Below are 26689 nucleotides of genomic sequence, written 5' to 3'. Positions count from 1 at the left end.
CTCTCTACTTGTGGTGTTCCCCCGGATCTAATCTATCCCCCCTGGTTCTTTAATGTCTACATGGCCCCTTTGGCCCACAGGATCTCTGCCTTCACTTCCAACTTTGACACATGGCTCTCTTTCAGGCTACCCTCGGCCTCTTCCTCCTCGCTCATCCCTGAATGTCTAGCCACAATCCAGTCCCAGTGTGCTGCTAACGATCTCTGCCTTAATGCCAGTATCCAGAGATCGTCCTCATTGGGACCCCCTGCTCCCGCTTTCACTCTGGCTGGCCTCCCTTGGTCCTGCGCCCTCACCCACCAGTGAGGCAAAACATCTGGGGGTCATCTTGGACTCCACTCTCCTTCTCTTCTCACATCTGCACCTCCTCAGAGGTATTCTACCTTTTATCAATCCCCCCTCCCCCCGAGGCTCACCATCTCCAGAGCACTGGTTCTCTGTAGACTGAACTACTGCAACAGTCTTTCTCAATCGTCCTACTTCTACTCTCTGACCTCTTCAACGCACCCAGAACAGAACCGTCAGACTTCTCCTTGGCCTCAAGCCCAGGGACTGCATCTCTCTGGCGCTGAAATCCCTCCACTGGCTCCCGTGGCTGCAAGGATCAAGTTCAAGTCCCTCTGCATAGTCAACAAGGCTTTCTGGTGCCAGGGTCTGGACTATCTACAATGCTCTCTTCCTAAATACTCTCCTTATAGAGCCCTGCACTCTACCTCCTCCAACTCTCTGCGGGTGAGCTGTTTCTCCAAACAGAGATTTGGGGTTAGCTCTTTATCCTCTGCATGTGCCTCCCTCTGGAACAGCCTTTCCGCCTCTCTCTGTCGCGAGCTGGACTGCCCCAAGTTCCGGAAACTCCTCAAGGTCTTTCTCTTTTCTCTTCTTTCCTGCTTCCTTCTGCTTTCATCCTCCCCAACTCTTCTCAGTTTTGCTGACTAGTCGCCTGGTGCACCTCCAGAGCCTTGCAGGTCCCAGGCTCCCCCGCCAGTCCTACACTTGCCTCTGGGCCTCCGCACTCTGCCTGGCACTACTGCACTCTGAATACGTTCCATGAGAGGAGCAACCTCTCTGTACTTAATCCAGGCCCATGATGGACTGGCTGCACTTGCTCCCCTTATGCCCCTCCCTCGCACCTCCTGCCTGCACACATGATTCAATGCACTAGGCCTAGCAAGATCGTTGTGCTGTTCTCCCTTTGTCTCCCCTACCTCGCTTGGTTGCACCTGAAACACTTGTGCATAGGTGCATTAGAGATGACAAATCATCAATCTGAATGTCACCAGGCCTAGTACAGTATTTTATGGTTCTGTATGTCCTTTTCCCCTCTCCTCCGCCCCTCTTCTCGCTCCCCACTCTTTTTCATGCACTTGCATTATCTGACAAGTCGTTCGGCCTTGTACGGCAGTTTGATTGCTTGCTCTTTCCTTCCCCCGCCCCCACCTTCTCCTTTTCTCCTGTCATGCACTTTCACAAGTAGAAGTACCTCAGGCCTAGTATGCTAGTGAATTTTGCTAGATCATTCGGAAACTTCAAGGCCTAAGAATGACTACTGTATTCCCTTGTTCCCTTCCTGCTTTGAAACACTACACTTGTGTATAAGCGCTTTACAAATGTACAATTACAAATCATCCCCATTTCCTCTTTAGTGTCTTTGCCCAGGCAGCCGTGTGCCAGCCACCAACGGGGGTCCCAGGATACAAGTCACCAAGAAGTCAACTTGTACATGATATACACGGTTGTGCTCCATTCTGGATGACCCACAGCATGCATTGCACTGCGGAAGGGTGGTTACAAATGAGGAGAGGAGACCGTTTTGTGGCATGACCGGCGCAGACTGTCAATGGTGGTTGGGGAATGGCAGAGAAGAGTTGGGAGTGCATGATCCCTCCGTTTTATTTTTATTTGTATTTTTAAAAAAATTTTTAGGGAAAGGGTTGGCCAAGGAAGAGCAGGGTCCTGGATGGTGGTTAGGGGTTGAGGGCATTCCAGTACTTTCTGGTAGTTGAAAGTATCCGAGACGGGTGATAGGTCCAGGATGATCAAAACGCTGACATCTTTGTACGCAGTAACAATGTGCTTGGTAAAACGCCTATCTGATGGAACCAAAGGTTGGCGCTACTTTGATTATGAAACTAAAATTGGTTTGCATGCAGCCCGCTCAAGTACCGCATCTGGATAGTGGAGGATTGAGATGGGCCGGCAGCTGGCAGGATCCATGTTGGCTAGATTTCTTCTGGAGAGAGAGAACCACAGCTTCTTTTAGGAGAAGTGGATCAGTGTCGTGTGTAGGCAGATATATGCAAATGATTTCATTTTTTAATGCAATTTGTGTGCGCTCAGATTAATATTTTGTATTTTTTGCATAGGACCATGGTTTTCATTTCAAAGATTTACGGTTTGTATGGATCTTTTGAATCAAAGTTGCCAAATAACACCTTTGCAGATAGTTTGTTTCTCACTTCTTTTCGCCACTCTCGTATTAAATTCTTGAAATGGCTGTCTGTAACCCTAGTTATGCACATTACTGCTGAGAGAAATCTCGATTTGCTCATGTTATTAATGGCAAAGGCAGGGTGCAAAATAGTTGCAAGATAGTCATATAAAAGTCGCTTGCCACTTCAAATATATATATATATATATATATATATATATATATATATATACTGACGGCACACCATTTCTCACTCGCCAAGTGTCTATTATCTCTAGTCAATGGCGTGCACATTTCCCCCCTGTCAAAGGCTTATTGTGTCTTCTCCCTCCACCCCCTCGCCCCCTGCATATCGTGCATCTGAAAGGGAAATGTGCCTAGCCCTCTGCCACCTTCTTTCAAACTCAGGTGTGTTAAAAGCAAATTTTTTCTTTTTCTTATTACATACATCCACACCTATGTGTATGTCTGCAGATTAACATGTTTTCTCGATCTACCTCTCTGCTCATCTTCCTTTTGTGTTGATAAAACCTCAGGGTGGAGCAATTTTATTCTCCCTAACCCCCCAGCCCCCATGCCTGTTTTTCCCTCGACCATAGCCTTGATTTGAAGTTACTAGCCATATGGATGAATGTGTCCGTTTTCTTGGGTTGCACTAATGCTTTTGTAAATCTCTTCTAGTGATCCAGTCCCGATTGTGCCCCACTTTTTCCCACACCTGTTGGGCGCCAAGCAGACTCGTCGTGATAACACAAACCCTGATGCACAATGAGTATTTGGACTCGAGTTGGACTCCTGGGCACCATGTTTTACTGCATGCACAGAAAGAGGATGGTCTATGCTGATGAGAGGAGAGATGGCACAGAGCACAGAAGAGAGGGCTCTAGTCACAGGAGAGATGACGCACATCACCAGAGAGATGACGCACCTCACAGGAGGGAAGGCACACATCGCAGGAGAGATGGTGCCTGCAGCAGTCGAGACCATGAACTTCAATTGGTCCAAGTTATGTTTCGACATGGAGCAAGGACGCCGCTAAAACCTATGCCACACAAAGAGCAGGTAAGGGTTGCTCCCTGTTGTGATGTCCCATTTCTATTTGTTTTCCTCCTTTACGATGGGAACTTTTTTTTTAATTCCATCCATTCTTCCCATTAAATTTGTCTCATCCACACCTGCAGGTAAGTTGTGTTCATGCTGCTTTTACTCCAGAAAAATAACATGTAGATGATAAATGACGGTACAAATAATCCAAACAAAAAAAAGCCATCCAGTGAGGCATAGGAACCATCAAACGGACTGCTCCATGGATATGTGAGGATTAGTGTTACCAGCACAGTGACACAGTGTTAGGCAAAGTTTGAATGCCGTACCCTCTGGGAACGTTACAAGCAACTATGACTACAGGTATAGGCGGATCAGCTTGTACTACACAGTTCTGGTAGTGTGTTGAGCAGCCAGGCTGATCTCAAGAGGGGAAATGTGAGCAGTAGTGGAGTTACACAAAGATTCACAGTTATAGGTATTCAAATAAACTCTTACACTCAAGGTTTCTTGCAATTATTAATTTATCAGTCAGTTATAAAGTCTTCTTTAGAAGGCAGCAATATTTATGTAGCAATCGAATACACTTCACTACTGTACACTGAGTTTCTGAATCAGACAAGACCCTTTTGGGATGGCCCACAGACACAACCTACACCAGCAGGTGACTTCAGTAAGAATGGTGCTGGGGACATTAATATCTTACTGTTGGTATTCACATCACTCTTAAAAAGTTGCTAAAAGGCAAAGGTTATTAGAACACAAGAGATCATCAATTTCTTAAGCGGGGCAAATACTTTCAGATAGCTAGAGAAGAGTCATTCAGTAGGCTAAGCCAAAGTCAATAGGCAAAAGTCTTTGTATAGGATGTAGCACTTCAGGGAAGCAAAAAGAAGAATCAAATGTAGGGCCACAAGCTGATTAGGCTTGTGACTTGTGGAAGTTACAAGCACTTCTACAGTAAGAGGTACGTTCTCTTAGGCTTATTTCACAGTACCTTAGTAAAGAAGAAAGGATGCAGCTGAAGACTTCTGTTCCTGTGCAGCTCTGCAGATCTCACTGTTCCTGGGCCTCAGTCGTGGGGACAAGAGGGGTAGGATTGGGGGTGGGGGGGCTGGCGGAGGTTCCGGGGGGTGGGCGGACTCCTGCACTGGCAAGACTGGTAACCGGCAAACTTTACTTTCAGTGGCTGTTTCGTGGTTCAGCTCCTTGCGGTACAGCAAATAGCAAAAAGCGCGGTTCCTGGCCGTCAAGGGGGACTTTCTTCACATCTGAGGTCCCGCACTCAACTGAGAGTGGTCAAGCTTGGTCAGTACTGCTTCGTGGGAGTCCGGAGGATCTTCCAAAAGCTTTATGCCAGCTTACAAGCAACGCACACAATCTGGTGTCCCTCTCCCTGACTCTACAGTTTCCTGCAGCACCTCTGAGGAAATTCAACCAGCTCCGAGATGGGGGTCCAGGTGGCTTACTTGGGATTTGATTGGTCCCACCAACTCAAAGGGAGCAGTCGTCCTTGAAGGGCTTCTCTGTCGATGCAAACTTGGCGATTCGGACCTGCAGCAGGGCTTCACCGGGCAAACTAACGGTCCAGGAGTTGCAGCAGCTGTCCTCTTTAAGCTCTTCTTTGGTTCCTTCGTCCAGTGGTCGACTCTGCCTTCCAAGCCAAAAGACTCACCTTCTATTCAGTTCTCTCCCATTAATTCCAGCCTAGCTGTCGCTCACCCAGCAGGGTGGCTGTCCTTGCCGGACAGTCAGCCAACCAATCACCGCAAGTGTATTTGGGTCTCCTAGGAGACTAAGCACCAGGAGTTTCGGGCACCTCCCTCACTTCCTGCCTACCCCAGACACTCGGGCGCCAGAGGAGGGTTTCTCTCAGAAACCCTGCCTAAGGCAAAATGAACAAAGCGACCAAACCTGGTTTGGCGTGCAGAGAAACTCTCAAGAAGGACCTTCCAACAAAGACCTGGCAAAAAAGACCAGACACCATTTTAACAAAGATGGCTGGACGCCATTTTGAAAAAGATGGTTTCCGTGTCTTCTTTACCGGAGCCGTAGACGGTCGCGGTAAAAGCAAACCTAGGTAGTTCAAAACAAAACCACTGCCACCAACCAGTCCTTTGAGGAAAGAGTAACATAAAAAATGTTACATGAGCATTTAGACATGGGGGGGGGGGGGATAAAAAGTAATACTGGATACTAAGTAACCCCTGCAGCCCTACCCCTGCAAGTAAGATGGGGCATGCTGGGTCTAGAAAGTACAATGCGAAGTAAAGTCAATTTCACTTTACTGCCCTGGGAAACAGTAGTTGATCCCAGAAAAGGTATTTAAACCTTGGGAAATCTGGAAGACTTCCTTGTGGTACTGCACTTCTGAAGGTGCTTTGTGACACAATTGTAAAAGATGATGCCTATGGAGTTGGTTAGGCTCCGTAACCAAAAAAGTATAAAATCGCATTAAAATACATGAGAGAGAATGGGGGGAAAAAGAGTCGCACCCTCTCCAGGTAAAAAAAATCAAGTCCTCAAAATCCAGCAAAGTTGCTGGGGGTCTCTAAGGTGGAGGGAATTAGCACATTTTTTAAAATTCTCCCTAACGCACAGTAAGGACATATAATATAACTACCTCGTATCGACATAACCATTTAAGGACAAAATGCATCCTGGTGTAAAGCAGTATGGATTAGATTTAAAAAAATATATATTTTTTTATTTTGACTCTCAACCCCACAGGACAACAAGTAGGAATACAAATGCTGCCACTCCAAACTCTTTGAGTGGCTGGATCTTTTGTAAAGCAGATACTTTGTTTCCTGTTCCCTCCCCCTGCCCCCCGGTTTTCTTCTGTACGCTGACTAAACTGGACGGTTGAGAAAGTTAACGTATGAGTTTCACATAAACCGAGAAATTGACCAAACGAGGGGGGGGGTCAGAGGCAGTGTGTTAGATGCTATACATTTGACTTGATGCCTTGTGTGAATTGATACCTTTTTCTAGACACCTGTCGGGTAATTTAGGTGTGCATTTAAACCTTTGATTTGGATTACAGGGTGTGTATGTAGTTCAACATTTTGAACTAGTTTTGTTAGTGCATTGCACAACTTCACGGTGCTGATCAATCCTAGTTGTTATCAAGTAGGCCCATGATCTAATTGCAAATTGCATTCACCGACTTTATAGGTAGTCATTCTGCATTGCAGTTTTCTATTATTGATTCATTCACTCTGTAAGTAATCTTGCATTTCATTAACTATATTGCCTCTGATTTCAGTTTTGAAACTCCTCAATGACCAGCCATTTAAATGGCATTCTTTTTAGGTCCTTAATGCCTCTTGGTTTTGATCCTTTGTACGGTGGTTCGCACTGAAACATGCACCTACATTTCCTGAAAACGGCGAAATGAAAGTACTAACCTGCAGTGGTCTCGCTGATGCATCACCTGGCTGCTGTTATGTTTTAAACTAGCAAAACAAAGGGGGGTCTGGGAGTCTCTCTACCAGCACGAACACGGCCCAATGGGTTTATGGTCATAATCTCGAGAAGAAAAAAAAATCTCGAAAAAAAGTCGCATTTTTTTTATGACGTTTTTTTATTCGAAATGGGTTGTGTTTTTTTTTTTTACCTTTTTTAATCCCGGACCCCAAAATAAATATATAATTCGACTTTTTTTTCCGGTCTTTTTTTTCGACCTTATTGTTGGATATTATTTTTCGATATTTTGACTGACCACCGGCCCAATGACCTGTTTTTGGGTGGATGGCCCCTGGGAGAGTCTCAACCAAGTCTTTAGCCCACTGTCCCTTTCACAGCGAAGAAATATCCCTTCATATCAGTCTTTGTCCCGCCCACATGGGCAGTCCAGCACCGAAATATTAGGTAATTCTTCTCTGAACAAGAGTACTAACAGCAACCCCATACACGTGTTTCAGCCTTGTTGGGCACCATCAGTGAGGTGGAGCTGTGCCCTCTAAGAACAGCGAGTAAGGGGTCCACGTCTGGATTTGCCTAGTAACTTAGGGTGAGGCCCAAAGTAACTGAGTATGCAAAACAAAGGGGGGGGTCTGGGACTCTCTCTACCAGCACGAACATGGCCCAATGACCTGTTCTTGGGTGGATGGCCCCTGGGAGAGTCTCAACCACGTCTTTAGCTCACTGTCCCTTTCACAGATCAGAAATATCCCTTCATATCAGTCTTTGTGCTGGTAGAGAGACTCCCAGACCCCCCACCCCTTTGATTTGCATATTAAGTGATTTTGGGTCTCACCCTAAGTTACCAGGGGAATCCAGACGTGGACCCCTTGCTCACTGTTCTTAGAGAGGCACAGCTCCACCTCACTGATGATGCCCAACAAGGCTGAAACACGTGTATGGGGTTGCTGTTGGTACTCTTGTTCAGACGAATTGACTAACATTTCGGTGCTGGACTGGCCGTGGGCAGGACAAAGACTGATGTGCAGGGATAATTCTCCTCTGTGAAAGGGACCGTGAGCTAAAGACTTGGTTGAGACTCTCCCAGGGGCCATCCACCTAAGAACGGGTCACTGGGCTGTGTTCGTGCTGGTAGAGAGACTCCCAGATCCCCGCCCTCCCCTACCCCCCCTTTGTTTTGCATGTTTAAAACTAGGCCAAGGCATTTTGGGCCATGAAACTTGAAAGCAAATGGGGCAAGTTTGAAATCGCCCCAAGCGATCTTCCCAGAAGTTCGAGGGCATGGCATTTTGAGTTAAGAAGGGCACATTGTTCTTTTGGAGGCAAACCGTTTATTGTGGTCTGCAAATCAAGCGCATTTCTGAATCTAAATGGAACAAAAAGAACCGGGCTCGCCATGCTCTCTTCTTGCTACCAGTGTAATAACCTTTGAACTGCAGAATGTTGTTTTGAAAATGATAAATAGGTATTGATATTCTACTCTGTGCCTAGTATAACTGAATTTGGAATGTGCGAACAGCCAGCTTTTTACAGAACTGGAATGTTGAGGTTCTGTGTGGTGCATTTTCTTTTCTTTTTTCAGTTTGAATAGATAGTGACGGTTAGACGGAATATGTAGATTCTGGGTAGATGCATCCTGGGCATCCCCTTTTGGTTTTTAAAGGAATACACTTAACCTACACCATGGAACTTGCCTTTATGTTCTGTCGTAGTTCCTGGAAGTTCTCATTGGAGCTCTCCTCTGAAGCCACAAAATGTCCTGTACCCATTGGTCGATGAGAAATCGCTCTTGGTGGGTAGGAGTTGGATCTTTATGCAGGGATAGAGCTGGTATTTTATTCCTTGGGGCGAGTGACTGTGTCGGGCTAGGAGCTTGCCACTTGCGGTTTCTAGTCCTGTCCCTCCAATAAAGCACTTTGTATATGACTATCTTATCTAGGTCGGACATCCACTAGAGTACACAGTCCTTGTGGTTTTAGTGTAAATAACAGAATGATTATTCATTTTATGAACCACTTGTGATGCCACAGATTTGGCCTTGACAAAACATACTTGGATCCTTATCTTTGTCCTAAAAGATAACTATGTGTTGGTTGGAAAAAGTCACCAGGATTTGGATTTTGTCCTTTTGGTCTTCAGTATATCAACACTGAAGACCGCTTGTTGGCATGCAGGAGTCCTTGGCAGTCAGATATGACATTTTTCTGGTTGCTAGGTGTCCGATAGCCAATTTGCACTTTTATTTTTTCTTATTGAGCGACTTCTTTGTTTATTTATAATGTGCACCATACCCAGGGGCATCAGGGCGCAGAAGATAGGAATATGTTCAACTTGGTTACAGGGTACATAGGTACATGTTATACATAAGGAATATACAAGAACTTCAAACATACTACAATATACAGGTATATACAATGTGAAATAAATGGTCAAGTAACATAGAATTAAGTCAGTACAGTGTACATTACATGATCAAGTAGCATAGTATTGGGGTGAGCACAATACATCCGGAAGGCAGTTCAAGTAGGCAAGCACATAGTAAGCGATTCAGAGAACAGCAGGATAGGCGTCGAGAGAAAGGTGATAGTCAGAGTGATTAGTTATCATCTTTATGGACCATCTTTATCACTTCTCCTCTACAGGGCCCCTGAGTGCTGGGACACAAAGGAATTTTCCGGGGGAATTTTGGGTGTGAGACGTCGGGAATGAGAAGCGGACACAGAGGACTTTAGGCTATAAACATTTATTAAATAATAAAGGGGTTGGAAAATGCCTCTCTAACCCTATTCTTTGAGGAGTTTGCCTACCGCAACCAAAACACCACAACTATAAGGTGCAAAGGAGTTTCCAAGTGCAGAAATGTTCAAATCCAACCAAAAGGATCCAAGTGGGCAATGTTCACTGTTCCAGGGAATGGCTGCCTTCCCCCAGATTCCATTTTCTCCAAAATAAAAAAGTTCAAACAAACAATAACCAAGTTCCTTGTAACACAAGAGGATAACTTGGTGGGTTCACTGTTTCTGAGGAAATGGCTAGCATCCCCAGGTTTCTCTTCACATTCAAAACCGTACGAAATCCAAAGGCATATACGATTTTCCTATTTGCTGTATTATAATTTTGGTGCAGGTCCCAAACTTGTAGGTCACCTGGTATACTTTCCTGTCCTGCTCTTTTCCACATAACAAATCACAAGCTTAAGGGCATGGATCTTCCTTGAGATTCTCTATTGTTTATCTTGCACACTTGGCTTTGCCTGGTATACTCTTCTACCAGTACTTCCATGCAGTTTCTTCAAACATGTGTGTTTGGTACTTTTAATATAACCATTCAGCTTGCTTTCCAACCACTTGGTATATTTTTTTTCTACCAGGTGTTGACACACATAATGCCTCTGTGATATGGTATGATATGGCGTTTGTAACGCGCCTATACACAAGTGTTTCAAGGCGCGACGAGGCAAGGGAGGATGGACAAACGATCCTACTAGGCCAGGTGTCATTCAGATCGTGCAAGTGCATGCAAAGGGGCAGGGGCAGGGGCAGTGCAGTACATGTTACACTATAATAATTAGTAACGGCCAGCAAGTGCATGGGTAAGTGCCGACAACAGGTGTCGAGGGCAGGTAGGGAGACTGTAGCGATACAGTAAGAGTCCCCAATTGCGGGTGTTGCCTGGTGGGCAGTGCAGGTGTGTGACGCTGGCGGGGGAGGACATGGCCAGAGATCGGGGGTGTCCAGGTAGCCAGTGCAGTTCTGGTTACACACAGGTCAGGAGAGGAGGAGAAAAAGCAGAAGCAAAGAGAAAGGTTTTGAGGTGCTTCCGGAACCAGAGATGGTTCTCCTCAAGTTTAAGGGAGGCTGTTCCAGAGGGAGTCACCAGCCAAAGAATGAGATCTACAGCCAACTCTTGCTTGGAGAAGCGATTGACGCTGAGGGAGTTGGAGGAGCGAGTTCGAGAAGGAAGATCTTTAGGAAGAGAGAGTTGAAGGTATTGAGGCCCCAGACCCCAGAAGGCCTTGTGGATGATGCAGATGGTTTTGAACTTAATCCTTGAAGCCACTGGGAGCCAGTGCAGAGATTTCAGTCCTGGAGAGATACGATCCCTGGGCATGAGGCCAAGGACAAGTCTTGCAGTCCTGTTCTGAATAAGTTGCAGAGGGCGGAGAGTAGAAGCCAGCAGATTAAGAAAGAGGCTGTTGCAATAGTCCAGCCTAGAAAGAATCAGAGCTCTGGAGACGGTGAGCTTCGGGGGGAAGGAGAGGGAAGGAAGAATACCTCTGAGGAGGTGCAGCTGGTAGTGTGACTTCTTAGAGATGTCAGAGATGTCCCCCAATGCCCCCTATCCCTCTCCATGAGTGCGTCACTCATCAGGTTGCCCTCTCGCTCCGTTTAGCTGCTTGGACATCGGCATCACCGCCATCAACTCGCTCTGTCCTAAGCTGGAGGACTCCATTCTTCTCTTCCCAGCATAGTTTTCAACCATGTCGGGCCAATTGAATTTCCCCAGCAACTAGACTGCTGACAGTGGTCCTCATTAGGAGTAATCCTCATTGCTCCTTGCCACTTCCCAATTGTTGTCCTACTGTTCCTTATTTGATATTGGGGAATATTTGAAGCAGATTTAGCAAGTGGTTGTAGGAGAATGTTAAGCTATGCCGTCAAGGCATGAGAAACGGAGGGAACATCCCTAAAAGGGAATGGTGGGGGGTGGGGTATGTGGCCTCTGATGCTGTCATACCCCTGAGTGGTCCCCCCCCTCCCAGCCCACGCCCTTGTGATCCTCCCTTCTATAGCAGCCCCCAGGGTCAGGATCAGGTAGCGGCTGCCATCCCCTGGCCATCTGAGCAGATGCTACCTCAGGGAAAAGAGTGACCACATCATCTGATTCATCATTGTGGCATTCAGGGGAAGAGGCCTTTTGACTTACTGCCACCCCGAAATTGGGGTGCGCACTTGTACGCATTGTGGCAAATCGAGAGCAGTTTTAGGGTTTGTCAGAACCAGCCTTGACGCAGGGTTCTGAGAGTCCAACGTAGGCGAGCAGTGGCTTTTTGCGCTTGGTCTGCCTAAAACTCTCTCGGTAGTAGCGCAGACCGAGCAGCAAGGCAGACTGAAGAGATCAGGGTTTTGACATGTAATTTCAATTTACAACACTTGGAAGCAGTCCAGTAATAGAGTTCACACACAAGTGTAAAAATATTATATTTATTAGGCCTTGCACCTGAAGGTAAATTCTCCTGTCCACGGCTTGGAATGGTTAGCGATTAGATTTTCTGCCCATGCTGTAAAAACAGTAGTGTGTACACTCGGGCAATTTCACTACGGATACAGCCTTAGTAAACAAAATGTACACCCTCATTCAGGCATGGGTGGCAACCCATGGCCTCTGCCCGAATGATGAAAAAACAGAGATCCTCATTCTAGGCTCACCCAGCAACCTAAAAAACTTGATTCCAACTACAGCTCCTTCAATATCGATGGCAATATAATCCCCGTCGCAAAAGAGGTGAAAACCCTCGGTTTCTATTTGGACTCCACTTTGTCCCTAAGGAAACAAGTGAACTCCCTGGCCTCATCCACAGCCTATACCGGTAAACTTATTAAAGCATGCAGACCCTTCCTCTCACCAGCTAGCGGCATTATCCTAGCCAATCACTAATCCTCTCAAAACTGGATTACTGCAATGCACCTTATGCAGGCACAAATAAATACATCAATAAACTTCAAACCCTACAAAACAACACGCTCAGAACGGCCCTGAACCTCCCAGCTAGAGAGCACATCTCGGATGTGCGGAGAAAATACAACTGGCTAAAAATTAGCGATAGGATCACCTTCAAAATTGTCACACTAACATTCAGATGTCTGAACAATGCAGCCCCCCCCCATACCGTAGGGATAGAATAATAAGAAAAACCACTGCATGACCAACCAGAACAGCCAACTCTTTCTGCCTCCAAACCCCTAGATTCCAACTAAAAAAACCAGGAGGTAATAGCTTCCCTGTGCAAGCAGCCCAGTACTGGAACGCCCTACCAGTTGAACTAAGAAGGGACCAGCCCTACAACCGCTTCAGGCACCATACCCGCACCTGGCTTCGACGCAATGACCTCTGAAACCGGTGACCCTGAGCATTGTTACCTATGACACACATACCCCTCCACTCTTGCATGTAAAATGTACATAATGTATTTACTGTATATAATTTGTTACCTTTCCACCCTTACATGTAAAGAATGTACATAATGTAATTACTGTATACAATTTATGTTGCCTACAACCTGTAATATGCAACCTGTAACTAAGTTCTAAGCATTCTTGTTATTATCTGCGCCCAGCTACCCAAGGGTTTTTGGGCGCCCTATAAATGAACAAACTCGCACCCCAACACCAATGTGTGTGGTTTATTTTTTTTTTTTTTTTTTTTTTACCCCAAGCAACTACCCATAAGGTGCTCCGAATTGCGGGGGACACTGTCTTTGGTCCCATGGGTGGATATCCAAGCGGCACTGGTTCAGTGGCTAAAGGTAGCGTTGGTTTAGGCCCAGCTAGGCAGCAGTTCCGTTCACGGGTTCAGGCACAGTTCTGTCAAAATTGCAGCAGGATTGACCAGACGACCCAGGACAGCGACCAATGTAACTCTCATGGTTAGAATGCCTCCCACCCCCTAGAAAAGCAGCCAAAAGCAATGAAAAAATACAGTTCAAGTTCGGCAGGCTCAGTTCATGGTATCTCCATAAAACTGCTTTTGGGCAGGCCTGTTCCTATGCCACGTACCGTGCCCGTTAAGCAGAGGTGTCTGGTTGCTGAATGGCAAACCCACAGGAGGGTGCCAGTACACCTGTCTACCAATGACAGGACAGCAATACATGACTAGATTATCTAATCAGTCCAAGGGGGAAGACGCTGATTAAGATCTTCACTGTTGACCGTAGATGAAGCAGAAGAGCCCCTTGTTAGATGGCTTGGGCAAAGCTTTTTTGCTTTTGTGGTAGTCCTCCGGGTCTTCAGTACAGTCTTCTCGTCTTTAGATACTTTGCTCTGGTGGGCAACTTCGGAATCATTCCAAGCCCTCTCCACCCCTTCAAAATCCAGGCTGGGCATTTTGGGGAGGATCTACATTATTGAAAGAGGTAAGGAATGTCTAATCATGGACAGCGGTCACCCCATATCTGCCCAAGAACATACACCAGGAGAAATGTGGATAGGGACCAACGTCTCAATTCCATTTTAAACCACCTGTTGCACAAAGAACTGACTGGGAGTCCTGAGCAGCACCCAGTGACAGTGCATGTCTTTATTTGTGTGTTTCTGGCCTGAGAGGGCAGGAAAAGTGCAAAAAAGCAAGATGGGCAAAGGAACATGTGGGCCAGCCATTTTGAATATATAGTCAGTTCTCCAGATACAATTTTGAAGTAGGAGCAGAAGTAGAAGCATTCAACTCATTGAAAAAACAAAATTGGTATTAAAATGATTTGTCGGTGAGTAAACGGGTAACCCCACATTCCCAAAGGTAGTATTTTAAAAGCAAATAAAATCGATTTGAATGGGGCGGCCACCAGGGGGCGCATGGAGGATGGCCAGCTAATATTCAGCACCCTATCGAGAGGACGTAAAGGGGAACTTAGCCTCCCTCTACCCCCTACCCCAAGCGATCTGTGGATGAGCCCCTCCACTAAGGAGAAGGTCCGGAGCCCCCCTGTTTCAGGGTAGACACGACTCCAAGTCAGGACGGCAGAGTTATAAGTTTGCGAGACCTCAGCGGCTTAGACTGCGGAACGAACTGATGGCTAAGAGCAGCTGTGAAGCCATGTAAAGTCCCATATCTAACCTGTGCACCAAATCGACAACCTCCCTCACTCTCCCCCCAAACCCCCCCCCCACTCTCCATGACTGACCCCAGATCGTGCATCACCCTTTGTCGCCCAGACCCCCTCTCCCTCCCAGCCAGAGAATCCTTATGACGTGTGCCAAAATGCATGGAGAACGTGAAACCACCACCAACAACAAAACAAACCAAACAATATACGTTCGGCCAGCTCCTGCAGTGTGTACAGTGCTCAGGCGTACCCGTACCCCCAGGGCCTATCCAGGCCATTGTGTGCCGAGTAGTGGGTGTCTGCATCAGGCAAACTCCAGCCTTTGCGCGGGACAGACCAGTAAGGCCAGTGGTAGGTGATCAGACATTGCTCCCAACATGTGCTAAAGCGGTTTGACGGAAGTAGACTTTGCATAACATATACTGCTCAGCAGAGGGCCCACAGTCATAAATCCGGTTGCACCACTCCAATAGCGAAGCCAACCCGCCTCCATGATGGCGCTCACCGCATCATGTAAGGTCCCTCCCCACTAGCCAGATTATTGTGCTCCAACCACATGTTGGCCGCTGCAGGGGATGCAAGGAAATTCTGCCCTTCTAGATGATTTTGAGCCTGGCAGGATACATAAGCATATATTTGACATTTGGGTGTCTGAGTCTCGCCTTGATCGGTATAAAGGAATTCCTGGCCTTCTGGACTGCTGGTGTGTAATCCGGACAGGTGGCGATTTTGGAGTTGTCCTGCTGGGTTTCGCCACCTTCCCTGGAGTTCAGTATCGCCTCCCTATCCTGAAGTTCAAAATTTCCGCGATGACCGGTCCTGGGGTGTGACCCCGGCAGGGGCCTCTTCTGAATCGCGCTCAACCGCGAAACTTTGCGATGAAGTTCCCTGTGCCTATTTCTTGCAGTAATAAGTCTCCACATATTGAGTGGGGTTCGAACCCTCTGAGAGCCCAAGCAATCTGACATTGTTCCATCGGCCCTCCCCTCAGCCCGCAGTTCCAAAGCAGTGTTCCTTTTCTCCAGATCTCAGACCCGGGTTTCCAGGTCTTTTGTAGACTCCTGTGGTTCCTTCTGTCTCAGCTGACGTAACTCTCTCAGCTAAATTACAGATGCAGCAGCTGAACATCTACCTTGACCGCATTTATTTTCATCTCCGAGGATCTCAGTGCAGCTATTGCAGCCAGAACCAAAACTTCCTGGGAGCCTGTGGCAGGGGCACATGTCTCTGTCTGCGTTGCAGACCTACTCTGCACAGAGTCCCGCGGTCTAACAAGTCCATGATTGTGGATTTTCCCTTGCCTTTGGTGGGCGGGGGGTTCATATTCAGATGAGGGCAAAACCGCCAGTGGCCAAATTCCCAGCTTGTGCATCTGTTTTTCAGTGTGCCTGTTCAGTTATCCGTGCCCAACACCCAGCATGCTCTACTGCAATCAGCAAGAAGGGGACACAGCATAATCCAGTTGCCGCTGGGGCTGCTGGGTGCACTCCCAGAACCTCCAAAGTGAGTACAGCAGGCAGGGAAGGCAGGACCCACGGAACTATTGCACCATAGCCAGCAGACCACCCCCTCGAGTGTATGAGATTCAGAGCCGGGTTTGGGGCCGTTCAGCAATGTAACATTGGGTGCCAGCTCCCACTCACTTCAGCACCACCTTCTCTCTGCACTAGGTGCAATACAAGGAAGCGTCAGCGGGGCAGAGTTCATGGGTTCAAAGCCTATCCCCAGAAATGTCGCTATAGATCAGCAAGAGTGAGTCCACCCTGCCCAGTGTCCAAGGTGCTATCGGCGTTGAGCCCCCAAATCTTAGAATCCCAAGGCTCCAGCATCTGCCAGCCACTCAATGGCACATCCGGTGTCCCAGCCAACCAATCTCTGTATCCTCCTTCTCATGTATTGCCGGCAAAGTGCAAGCTGCTCCCTCCGCGTGCACACCTCAATCTTGCATTCATAAGCCCAAGCATGGATGTTGCAGCTGCGCTCACCATATGCCAGCTGCTGACCACAGGAGTGCATCCGCGGGGCCCCAAGTCCTGCAGAGTCATTGCTCTCTGCAAGCAGCATCCTCCCTGAATAGGCGTCCAGGGGACCCAGTCATCCCATCAGGAGAGAGCGTTTGGTCCAGGTCTCACCCCAACCGCTCATGATTATTGCTTAGCCAGGTTGCCCAGTAGCGACACCGCGCAGACCCGCTGGCACCCGGGTCCTCGCTCTAGCCCCCCCCCTGCAGTGTCAGTGCAAGGGATATATGCGCCTACCTCGCTGCCGGTGACCTGGTCTCCCCAACCAGGGTGCTGCACTCCTGTGCGTAATATGGGCCGTAACGGGGCTACCGCCAGTTCAGTCCGTAGGGCTATTCAGGCTGAATGGGGTGGACCCATTCCAGGCATGGACCAAGTTCAATAACCTTGTGTTTGCAGCATAGCAGCGCCTTCCCAGCCCTCAGCCAAGCCCGTTTGGGGGCAGCAGGCCTTACAAACGTTGCGGGCCGCTTTGCTTTGGCACTCAGCCTTTGCTTTGGCACTCAGCCTTTGCTTCTCCGCAGTTACCGGGCTTCCTGCTGACTTGCCCTGGTTCCGCTCCCGGATCTCTCACTGCTCCTCATGTGTGAGCGAGCGCGCGGACCGCACTGCTCCTGCTCACTCCCCTCCTTCCAGGCCCGGCCCTGTGAGCATCGGACAGCCTGCACAAAGTATGGTCGGTGCTTTGGTGATGTTGCAGTGCGTGCCTCAATTGGCCTGCGATCTTCGACGGCCAGCAGGCTGCCGATCCAGGCAATTCACAGTGGCGGACAAGCAGGACCCCGGTACAAAAAGCTGCGCTAAACTAATTAGCCGTTTTCCTTCACTCGGGGCCCGATTTCTGACAGCCCTCACACCAGTACAATCGTCCGATTCAAGCCGCAACACCGACCCACTGCAGGGTGTTAATGTCCCCTGCAGTTTGTTGTTTTTGTATGTGGCCAGGGTTGCCCACAGCCACCGTACGGAGGATCAGTTAAGGATCCCGATGGGAGCTCCACGATTTCACAGCCTCACCACATGGGCTCGAGCCACGCCCCCATCACATACTTTGATAGCTTCCTCCGAACTAACTTCGCCTCATCTTCCTTCCTGTTTTCCGCTTTTTTACGCAACCTTCTCCTGCCATAGTCTACAATGATGCACTATCGTGAGCTGCATCTCTGGCCAGCCTTTCGCTTCCATCCCTACCAGTTTCTTCAAACTCTTCTGAACTGGCTCTGGTAATCCCTGCACTAATATATAGTAAAATATAGCTACTGTTTATCCCAAGGCTCTCGGGTTTTGAGGCGCCAAAGCTCTTGAATATCCTGAATGTACTGCACAGGATCTTGGATCTTAATCTCCACTCATCTTACGTGACGTAATTGGCCCAATGTCTGAAGTGTCTGGGTATTGTGTCTGTAATGCTTGGCATACTCCCGCCCTGCAGTTTGTAAATGGGGACCTGTTGTGCGCTGTGTTCTGTGTCGCCACCCCTGGAAACCCCACCCTCTCCCATACGTCATCAGCTGCGTCACTTAATATCGATTCCAACAGTCCCTTTACATCACTCACTGCTAATCTGTGGCCAGCTGTCATCTTCTCCATCTCATTCTCCAAATCTATTTCCTAGGTCCTGCGCTCAACAATGGTAGTCCATACTTCAGTCTCCTAGACCGTGTGCTTCCACGGCACGTACTGAGGTCTCGCCCTTCCTCTCTCCAGTAAAGGCATCTGTGTGTATGCCGTCTCCTCCTCAGGCGGCCTTCTGGTCAATCTAATCTGTTGCGGCCCCCTCTCACTGCGCATACACCTACTGGTTCCAATATGGGCACTCTCCTATTGTCATAAGCCCTTGTCAATAGGCCTCCCCGACCCCCCAAAACTATGGTTGTCTCCTCTCTCCTTCGTCCTATGAGATCCCCTAGTCTGTAAGTGCTGTGTGAAGTGCAAATGTTGTCCGCCTGTTGTCTCTGCTTATCCGAGTCACCGCTCCCTTCTCCCCGAGTATGGGTCCTGAGCTCCCATGACACCCTTTTGTCTGTCCATGTGAACAGGGATCAGTACTGCTCTGCCCTCTTGTCCCCAGTGTATCTGTCCTCGTTTTCAGACCCTGTGTCCATTTTGCTACAGAAATCCTCTGCAGAACTGTCTCTTTGTTGTCAAGTCTGTGTTGGGCTTCATGCTGAGATCAAGGTCTCTCAAGTCGCACCTGCCCCCCCCCCCGCTCAGGCCACTAGGCCTGCTCCACCTCCCTCATTTGTGCACTGGAGAGGTTGTGCTGTCTGGTTCTGTCTCCTCATATCTATCCCTTTCCCCACCAAATGCTACCTGTGTCTTCACTGCCCATATTGCTCGCTCGTTCTACTCCCTGCACGCTCATTCCCTTGCCAGTCTAACTGCAACCTCTGCTGTTCCCGCTCCGCTAACTTGCATTTTTTGCTCTATCTCTCTGCCTTTTCAAGGTCCCTTTCCCTTTTCTCCCTCATCTCTCTCTCTCTCCGCCCTCTACCGTTCCTTGAGATCCCTCTCGATCCTTTCTTTCCGTTCCCTTTCCAAGTGTTCCTTCTCTACCTCCCTTCTCCACTCCCTATCTTCCCGTTCCACTTTCTCTTCCCTAATTCTGTGTCCTCGCGCTCTGATCTCCCTTCCCTCTCCTTGTCCCTTCTGTCTTCCTTGTCCATTATCTCTGCCCAATCTGTTGTCGCTGTTTCTCTTCAGGCTTTCTATTGCCTCTGCTGCCTTTCCATTTGTCTTCCCTTGAAGTTTCAGAAGTACCTGCGCTGCTATCCATTCGTTTGTGCTTATGCCCTCAAGCCCCTCCGCGCGCTGCTGCACCTCACTGCTCGCCGCTGGGTCAATAGCTGGCTGTCCTGCGTCTTTCAGCTTCTCCTCCCTTGTATGTGGTGGTGGCTTATATGTTGGATTTGAATACCCCTCTGCTGCCCTTAGTTCCCTCCTTGGATACATTCCCTGTTAATCGTCTGTATCATCGGATGCTACATGTGGAGGTGCAGAGGAATGGATCCCATTGTCCTTTACCTCCTGCTGGCTTAGCATCCACTGGCGCCTCGCGGCATCCCCCTCGCCCTCCCGGAACATGCGCCACAGCTCAAATATGGCCATGCTTGTCAATTTCTTCCCCTTGTAGGCACCCTGTATGTGTGTCAATAATGATTGCTGCACGTCTTTGGAGAAACTTCCACAAGGTGGCCATGGTTGGTTTAATTTACCCTTAGTACCTTTGGACCATTCTATATTTACAGATCTTTTCCTTCTAGGGTGGAAGTAGTCTTGCACAGGTGCTGAAGGTGCATATTCGCCCCTCCCCACTTACATTGATACATCTCGATACCTTTTACCTGACCTCAAGTAGAGGGTTTCGATAGTCCGCTGTTTTAGGGGAAAAACACAATGCAATGATACTTTCCAATTTCTATGAGCCGCTCTGGCTCTACAACTTAACAGGCGCGCACCGCCCCATCTTCACAAACTCTACCTCCTCAGGCACACTCACAATCTTGCACCACTGCTGGTTCACCTCGTCTGCCAATCTCAAGTTTCCAATACTAGCTCCTTACCATCTTAAGCTCTCCGTGTCCTATGTACATCACCAAGCTACCAGAACAGTATAGGAAAATCAAATATCGCGCAAACACTGTAATAACAGTTACTCCCAAACCACACACACCCCACAGCTGTTTTCCTGCACTCCAGGCAGAATATACCAATATTCTCTTGTGATCTAACTGCACCTGCTGCGTTGCCTTGCGTGCAAAATGGCTCTCCAGGAGACTTAACCAGTCGACTCATCTTCCGCAATCTAGGCCAGCTCCCTTGCTAACCCTTACGGGTATACCGTCATCTATGACACGAGCTACAATGCTCAACCACAGGAATTCCGCTATTTACATAACTTTCGCCATCCAATTGCTCAAGTCCATAGTCTAGGTTATTCACCAGAACCTTTTACCCCCAAGACTTTAAGCATAGAAAAAGGACTACCTTTGCTCCTGTCCCTATTCACTTTTGATAAGACTAGACCATACTAACCAATACTCCACAATACTCGATACCCTCCATCACACCCACAATTGCTGTGTGAATACTAAAGCTCTGTGGTGTGCTAGCCAGTGGTCGAATTGTGACAGAAAGTAGTGGAACTGAGTTCCCTACTGGCCTGCTCCGCACAAACCTCATCACCACACCCCCTCTGTTAGGGAGAATTCTCAAAAATGTGTTAATTCCCTCCACCTTCGAGATCCCCTGCAACTTTGCCGGAGGACTTCATTTTTTTTAACCTGGAGAGTGAGACTTTTATGTATTTTAATGTGATTTTTATACACTGTTTCTTTTGGTTATGGAATCTAACCAACTCCATAGGCATCATCTTTTACAATTGTGGCACACAGCACCTTCAGTGCAGAGCTACAGGGAAGTCTTTCAGATTGCCCAACGTTTAAATACTTTCTCTGGGATCAACTACTGTTTCCCAGAGCAGTGGAGTGACATTTACTTCACTTAGTCCTATAAAATTCTAGAGCCAGCACACCCTATCTTACAACAAAGTGCTGGAGGGGTTACTTAGTATCCCCTATGTCTAGTTACTCATGTTGCATTCATATGTTACCCTTTCCTCTCAGAATGGATGGCTGCTGGCAGTGGTTTTGCAATGAACTACCATAATTTACCCAGACCGTGAACTGTTCGCAGCTCGGGTAACGTTAAATCGCGGGAGCCATGTTTTTCAAAATGGTGATATATGATATTTGTAACGCGCCTATACACAGGTGTTTCAAGGCGCGACGAGGCAGGGAGGGGAGGAACAAGGGGAGACATAACAAACGATCCTACTAGGCCAGGTGTCATTCAGATCGCGCAAGTGCAGGGGTGGGGGAGGGGGAAAAAGTGCAAGGGGAGGGGGGGGGGGAAGTGCAGTAAGGTAAGTGGCGTAAAGTAATAAAAAAGGGCCAGCTGGTGGCAAGTGCAAGGTAAGTGCAGAACAAGTGCTGGGGAAGGGGGGGGGCTGTAGGGATACAGAGACAGTCCCGCAGTGCAGAGGGGTTCCAGGGGATCAGTGGCTGGGCCCAGGACCGAAGGCCGTTTAGAGTGGTCCAGTTGCAGGATCGGTGCAGTTTAGTGAAGAATTAATTAGCTGTTCAGCAGGGGAGAGGGAGAGAGAAAGCAGAAGCAAAGAGGAAGGTTTTGAGGTGCTTCCGGAACCGGAGGTGGTTCTCCTCAAGTTTCAGGGAGGCAGGAAGGCTGTTCCAGAGGGAGGCCCCTGTCGCGGAGAGAGATCTACCCCCAGCTCGTTGCTTCGAGAAACGGCTGACCATGAGGGAGTTGGAGGCGGATGAGCGAAGGGCTCGGGGAGGAAGATATTTGGGAAGAGAGAGTTGAAGGTATTTAGGACCCAGGCCCCAGAAGACCTTGTGGACAATGCAGAGGGTTTTGAACTTTATCCTCGCAGCCACTGGGAGCCAGTGTAGAGATTTCAGTCCTGGAGAGATACGGTCCCTGGGCTTGAGGCCAAGGACAAGTCTCGCAGTTCTGTTCTGGATGAGTTGCAGAGGGCGGAGAGTGGAGGCAGGCAGATTAAGATAGAGGCTGTTACAGTAATCCAGCTTCGAGAGAACCAGGGCTCAGGAGACAGTGAGCTTCTGGGGGAAGGAGAGGAAGGGAAGAATACCTCTGAGGAGGTGCAGTTGGTAGTGTGACCTCTTGGCAACGTCAGAAATATGGGGAGAGAAGGAGAGTGTGGAGTCGAAGATGACCCCAAGGTTTTTTGCCTTGCAGGGAGGGGGCCAAGGGAGGCAGGCCAGAGAGCTGGAGGGAAGGAGGGAGTGGGAGTACCGATGAGTAGAATCTCAGTCTTACTGGCATTAAGGCAGAGGTCATTGGCGGCACACCATTCTTGGATAGCAGACAGACAGTCAGAGATGAGGGAAGGAGAGGGGGAGGCTGAGGGTAGCCTGAAAATGAGCTGGGTATTGTCCGCATAGCACTGGAAATTAGGGCAGAGAGCGGCGATGCGGTGGGCAAGGAGTGCCAGATACTGGTTGAAAAGCCAGGGAGAGAGATTAGATCCCTGGGGGACACCACAGGTGGAGAAAAAGATGTCGGAGAGGAAGGACCCCAGTTGGACCTGGGAGGGTCGATTTGAAAGGAAAGAGGTCAGCCACGCCAGAGCCTGACCAGTGATACCCAGGTTTTCCCTGAGACGGTTGAGCAGGATGGCATGGTTGACGGTGTCAAAGGCAGAGGAGAGATCGAGCAGAATGAGAGCACACAGAGTGTTGGAATCGAGGTTCAAGAGCAGGTCTTCACGGATGTTCAGGAGAGCAGTTTCCGTGCTTCTGGCAGCTCTGAAGCCAGATTGATGGTCATGAAGACTACCAACAGATTCAGCATGGGGGTTAAGCTGGGAGATGGCCAGTTTCTCCAGGAGCTTGCCCAGGAAGGGAGTGATGGAGATAGGGCGATAGTTAGCCGGGCAGGAGGGGTCGGAAGAGGGTTTCTTGAGAAGAGGGTGCACGAGGGAGTGCTTGAGGGGGGGAAGGGAAGACTCCAGAGGCGAAGGAGTGGTTGCAAAAGTCAGCCAGGGCAGGAGCCAGGGAGTCGATGTGGTCCTTGATAGTTTTGGAGGAACAGGGGTGAACCTGTTTAGACGAGACTTTCATTGATCAGACTTGTCTGGAAACCTCGTCAGCAGAGAAGGGTGGAAAGGCAGAGAAAGAGGGAGGAGGGTTGACCGCAGATGGGCCAGAGGAAGAACAGGGTAGGGAGGGAGGGAGGTGAAAGGAGGAGAGCGAGGACAGGATGTCCTGAGTTTTAGAGATGAAGTGAGAGGCCAGTGCAGTGCAGAGGGCCTGGGAGGGGACAGGAGAGGTAGAGACTGCAACAGGGTTGGCCAGCTCCTTGCAGATTTTAAAGAGTTCGGCGGAGTTGTTTGATGCCGCAGAGATGCGGGCTTGAATAAGGGCACTCTTCTTGGTGAGAACAGAGAGCCGGTACTGCCTTTGAAGCAGGCGGCAGGCCAGTTTGTCAGAGGATGAACATGAAGCACGCCATTTCCTCTCGGCAACCCTGCACTTGCGTTTTAGGGTGGCGAGATCCGAGTCATACCAGGAGTTACATTTGGCTTTGGGCTTCAGGCGGATTCTCATGACGGGGGCAAGGATATCAAGAGTATCAGATATAGCAGAGTGGAGCATGGAGAGGGCTGTGTCAGGGTGCGAGTCAGCCGAAGGGGCAGGGGGGGGAGAGAAGGTAGCAGCAAAAGCCTCAACTGACACACGCTTCATGGGTCGGATGACCGAGAAGGTGGGTGGCAGTGAAGAGGGTGGCTTTGCCTGTGGGGTAGGGAGGGTGAGGTGGGAGGATAGGAGAAAGTGATCACTCCAGGAGAGAGGAGTGGAGAGAGGGACGGAGAGGGGAAGGTCAGAAGAGATCAGAGCATCAAGAGTGTGCCCAGCAGAGTGAGTAGGCCCAGACGGGAGAATAGAGAGTGAGAGAGAGTCGCAGAGGTCACGAAAGAGACCAGTGGGGGGACTGGAGGCATCAAGGTGGATGTTGAAGTCGCCAAGAAAGAGGAGTTGAGTGGTTGAGGACAGGAGTGAGGAGGAGAGGTCAGCCCACTCAGAGAGGAAGGAGGAAATTTGACCAGGTGGCCGATAGATAGTAGCCACGGTAAGGGAATGGCTAGGAGAGAGAGAGTCGGCAGACAAGACATTCAAAAGAGGAGTAGGTCTGCGTAGGAGTGGCAGTGGCAGGAATCCACTCAGGGAAGATAAGGGCAACACCACCCCCTGCACGGTTAGGCCTGGGCATGGAGAGGATCTTGTAACCGTCAGGTAGGAGTGTGTCAAAGCTGGTGGCAGAGCTGGCTGTGAAACATGTCTCAGTGAGACAGAGGACGTCGAGGTCCAGTTCCTCAAGAAGGTGACAGATATCGGAGGAGTGCTTGATGGCAGAGCGAGTGTTTAGAGTGGCAATGTGGAGAAGGCTGCCATCCTTGAAGAACTTCCGGGGAGGGGTACAGATCAGAGGTACGCCCTGCGGAGGTATTGAGGAAGGAGGTGAAGAAGGAGCACGAGAGGGGGCAGGGAGGGAGGGTAGAGGCAAGGTAGCCGAGGATAGAGGAGGGGGGACAGCAGGAGAGGAGAGGAAGTTGATGAGGTGTGGGAAGCGTCTATCGAAGAGATGAAGGTTGGCCTGGGGGCCTTGGACCAAGATGGTCCCATTAGCGTAGACATTAATGATGGCCTTAGAGGAGCGGAAGGGGGCCAATAGGACATCCCAACGGGTGCCACCATTAATGGGAGAGGAGGAGAAAGGAGAGAGCACAGAGACCATATGAAGGGTCCATAGGTCGGGCGAAGGCACGAAAAAGAGGATGTCAGTGAGAGTTTCCTTAGAGCAGGCATTAGTGTAGGTGTCAGCGATAGGGAGGCCTGGGTTGGAGACCAGGATGTCCTTTTTTAAACTTTTTCCTACCAGATTTAGTGAGGAGAGCAGGATAGTCGATGGAGAAGCAGTTAGAGAAGATAGGTGAGACAGAGAGCACCATGGAGTAGGAGGGAGGGGGGGTGACAGACGAAACGAGAGCACGCAGACAGGGAGTGAGCGGCAAGCCCAAGTTACCACAATTAGAGCAAACAAACAGTAGAGCGTATTAGGTACCGAGCCACCTAAGTTTGAGAATCCTGCGAGGGGAGAAAAAGCACCCTAGTATACCACAGTTCAGAGCAGACAGTGATGCGCGTTAGGTACCGGGCCACCTAAGTTTGAGAATCCTGCGAGGGGAGAAAAAAGCACCCTAGTATACCACAGTTCAGAGCAAACAGTAATGCGTGTTAGGTACCGGGCCACCTAAGTTTGAGAATCCTGCGAGGGGAGAAAAAAAAGCACCCTAGTATACCACAGTTCAGAGCAAACAGTAATGCGTGTTAGGTACCGGGCCACCTAAGTTTGAGAATCCTGCGAGGGGAGAAAAAAGCACCCTAGTATACCACAGTTCAGAGCAAACAGTAATGCGTGTTAGGTACCGGGCCACCTAAGTTTGAGAATCCTGCGAGGGGAGAAAAAAAAGCACCCTAGTATACCACAGTTCAGAGCAAACAGTAATGTGTGTTAGGTACCGGGCCACCTAAGTTTGAGAATCCTGCGAGGGGAGAAAAAAGCACCCTAGTATACCACAGTTCAGAGCAAACAGTAATGCGTGTTAGGTACCGGGCCACCTAAGTTTGAGAATCCTGCGAGGGGAGAAAAAGCACCATAGTTTACCTCAACTGTGTGTACAGTGAGGCAAGGTCCCGTGAGGATGAACCAGGAGTGGAGGGGTGGGCCGGGGAACAGGAACAGGTGGAACTGGCGACTGGCGTCCCCTGCGGACACCTGCAGACACACAGGGAGCCGCACTATAGGAGTCGCCCTTGGCCTGGGGCCCTTAGCCGAGTGGGCTGCCGGGCAGAGGGCTGCCCAGGAGGGGGGAGGTTATAGTCAGAGGGAGAGGAAGGGGGGGTGTGGGCGGGCAGGGAGGCGGGGAGGGAGAGGAAGAACCAGGAAGTGGGAGGGGGAGCAGGAGCAGGCCAAAAACCGCGCTAGGAGCGTGACAACAATTTAAAAACAAATAATATAATTTAACCACTCACGGAGGCCCAGGCAGGGCTTCCAGGCCTGCAGTACCCCTCAGGCCACCGGCGACCGCTCTCCGCGCTCAGCTGGGGAAAAGAAGCGAGCGGGGGAACGGCCGTCGAGTAGGCCAGAGGGGAGGCAGGCAACAGCCATTCAGAGGGGGGGGTGGGCGGGCAGGGAGGCGGGGAGGGAGAGGAAGAACCAGGAAGTGGGAGGGGGGAGCAGGAGCAGGCCAAAAACCGCGCTAGGAGCGCGACAACAATTTAAAAACAAATAATATAATTTAACCACTCACGGAGGCCCAGGCAGGGCTTCCAGGCCTGCAGTACCCCT

At 49.3% G+C, this 26689-nt stretch overlaps 1 protein-coding gene across 2 annotated transcripts in view; it reads left to right on the top strand.

Annotated features, from left to right (window-relative positions):
• The window catches only part of ACP6 (acid phosphatase 6, lysophosphatidic), a 222194-nt gene that overhangs the window by 2956 nt on the left and 192549 nt on the right, over positions 1–26689 (top strand). For both annotated transcript variants that reach the window (XM_069635998.1, XM_069635999.1), the window contains exon 2: positions 3110–3490. In XM_069635998.1, the coding sequence (XP_069492099.1) occupies positions 3197–3490 (294 nt within the window). In that variant the 5' untranslated portion in view covers positions 3110–3196. The remainder of the gene's footprint in view (positions 1–3109; positions 3491–26689) is intronic.

This window comes from Ambystoma mexicanum, chromosome 7p (genome assembly GCF_040938575.1).
Source record: "Ambystoma mexicanum isolate Mex_15411 chromosome 7p, UKY_AmexF1_1, whole genome shotgun sequence".
Lineage (NCBI taxonomy): Eukaryota > Metazoa > Chordata > Amphibia > Caudata > Ambystomatidae > Ambystoma > Ambystoma mexicanum.
The sequence above is the reverse complement of the archived record's forward strand: the minus strand, read 5'-3'. Positions and strand labels throughout refer to the sequence as shown.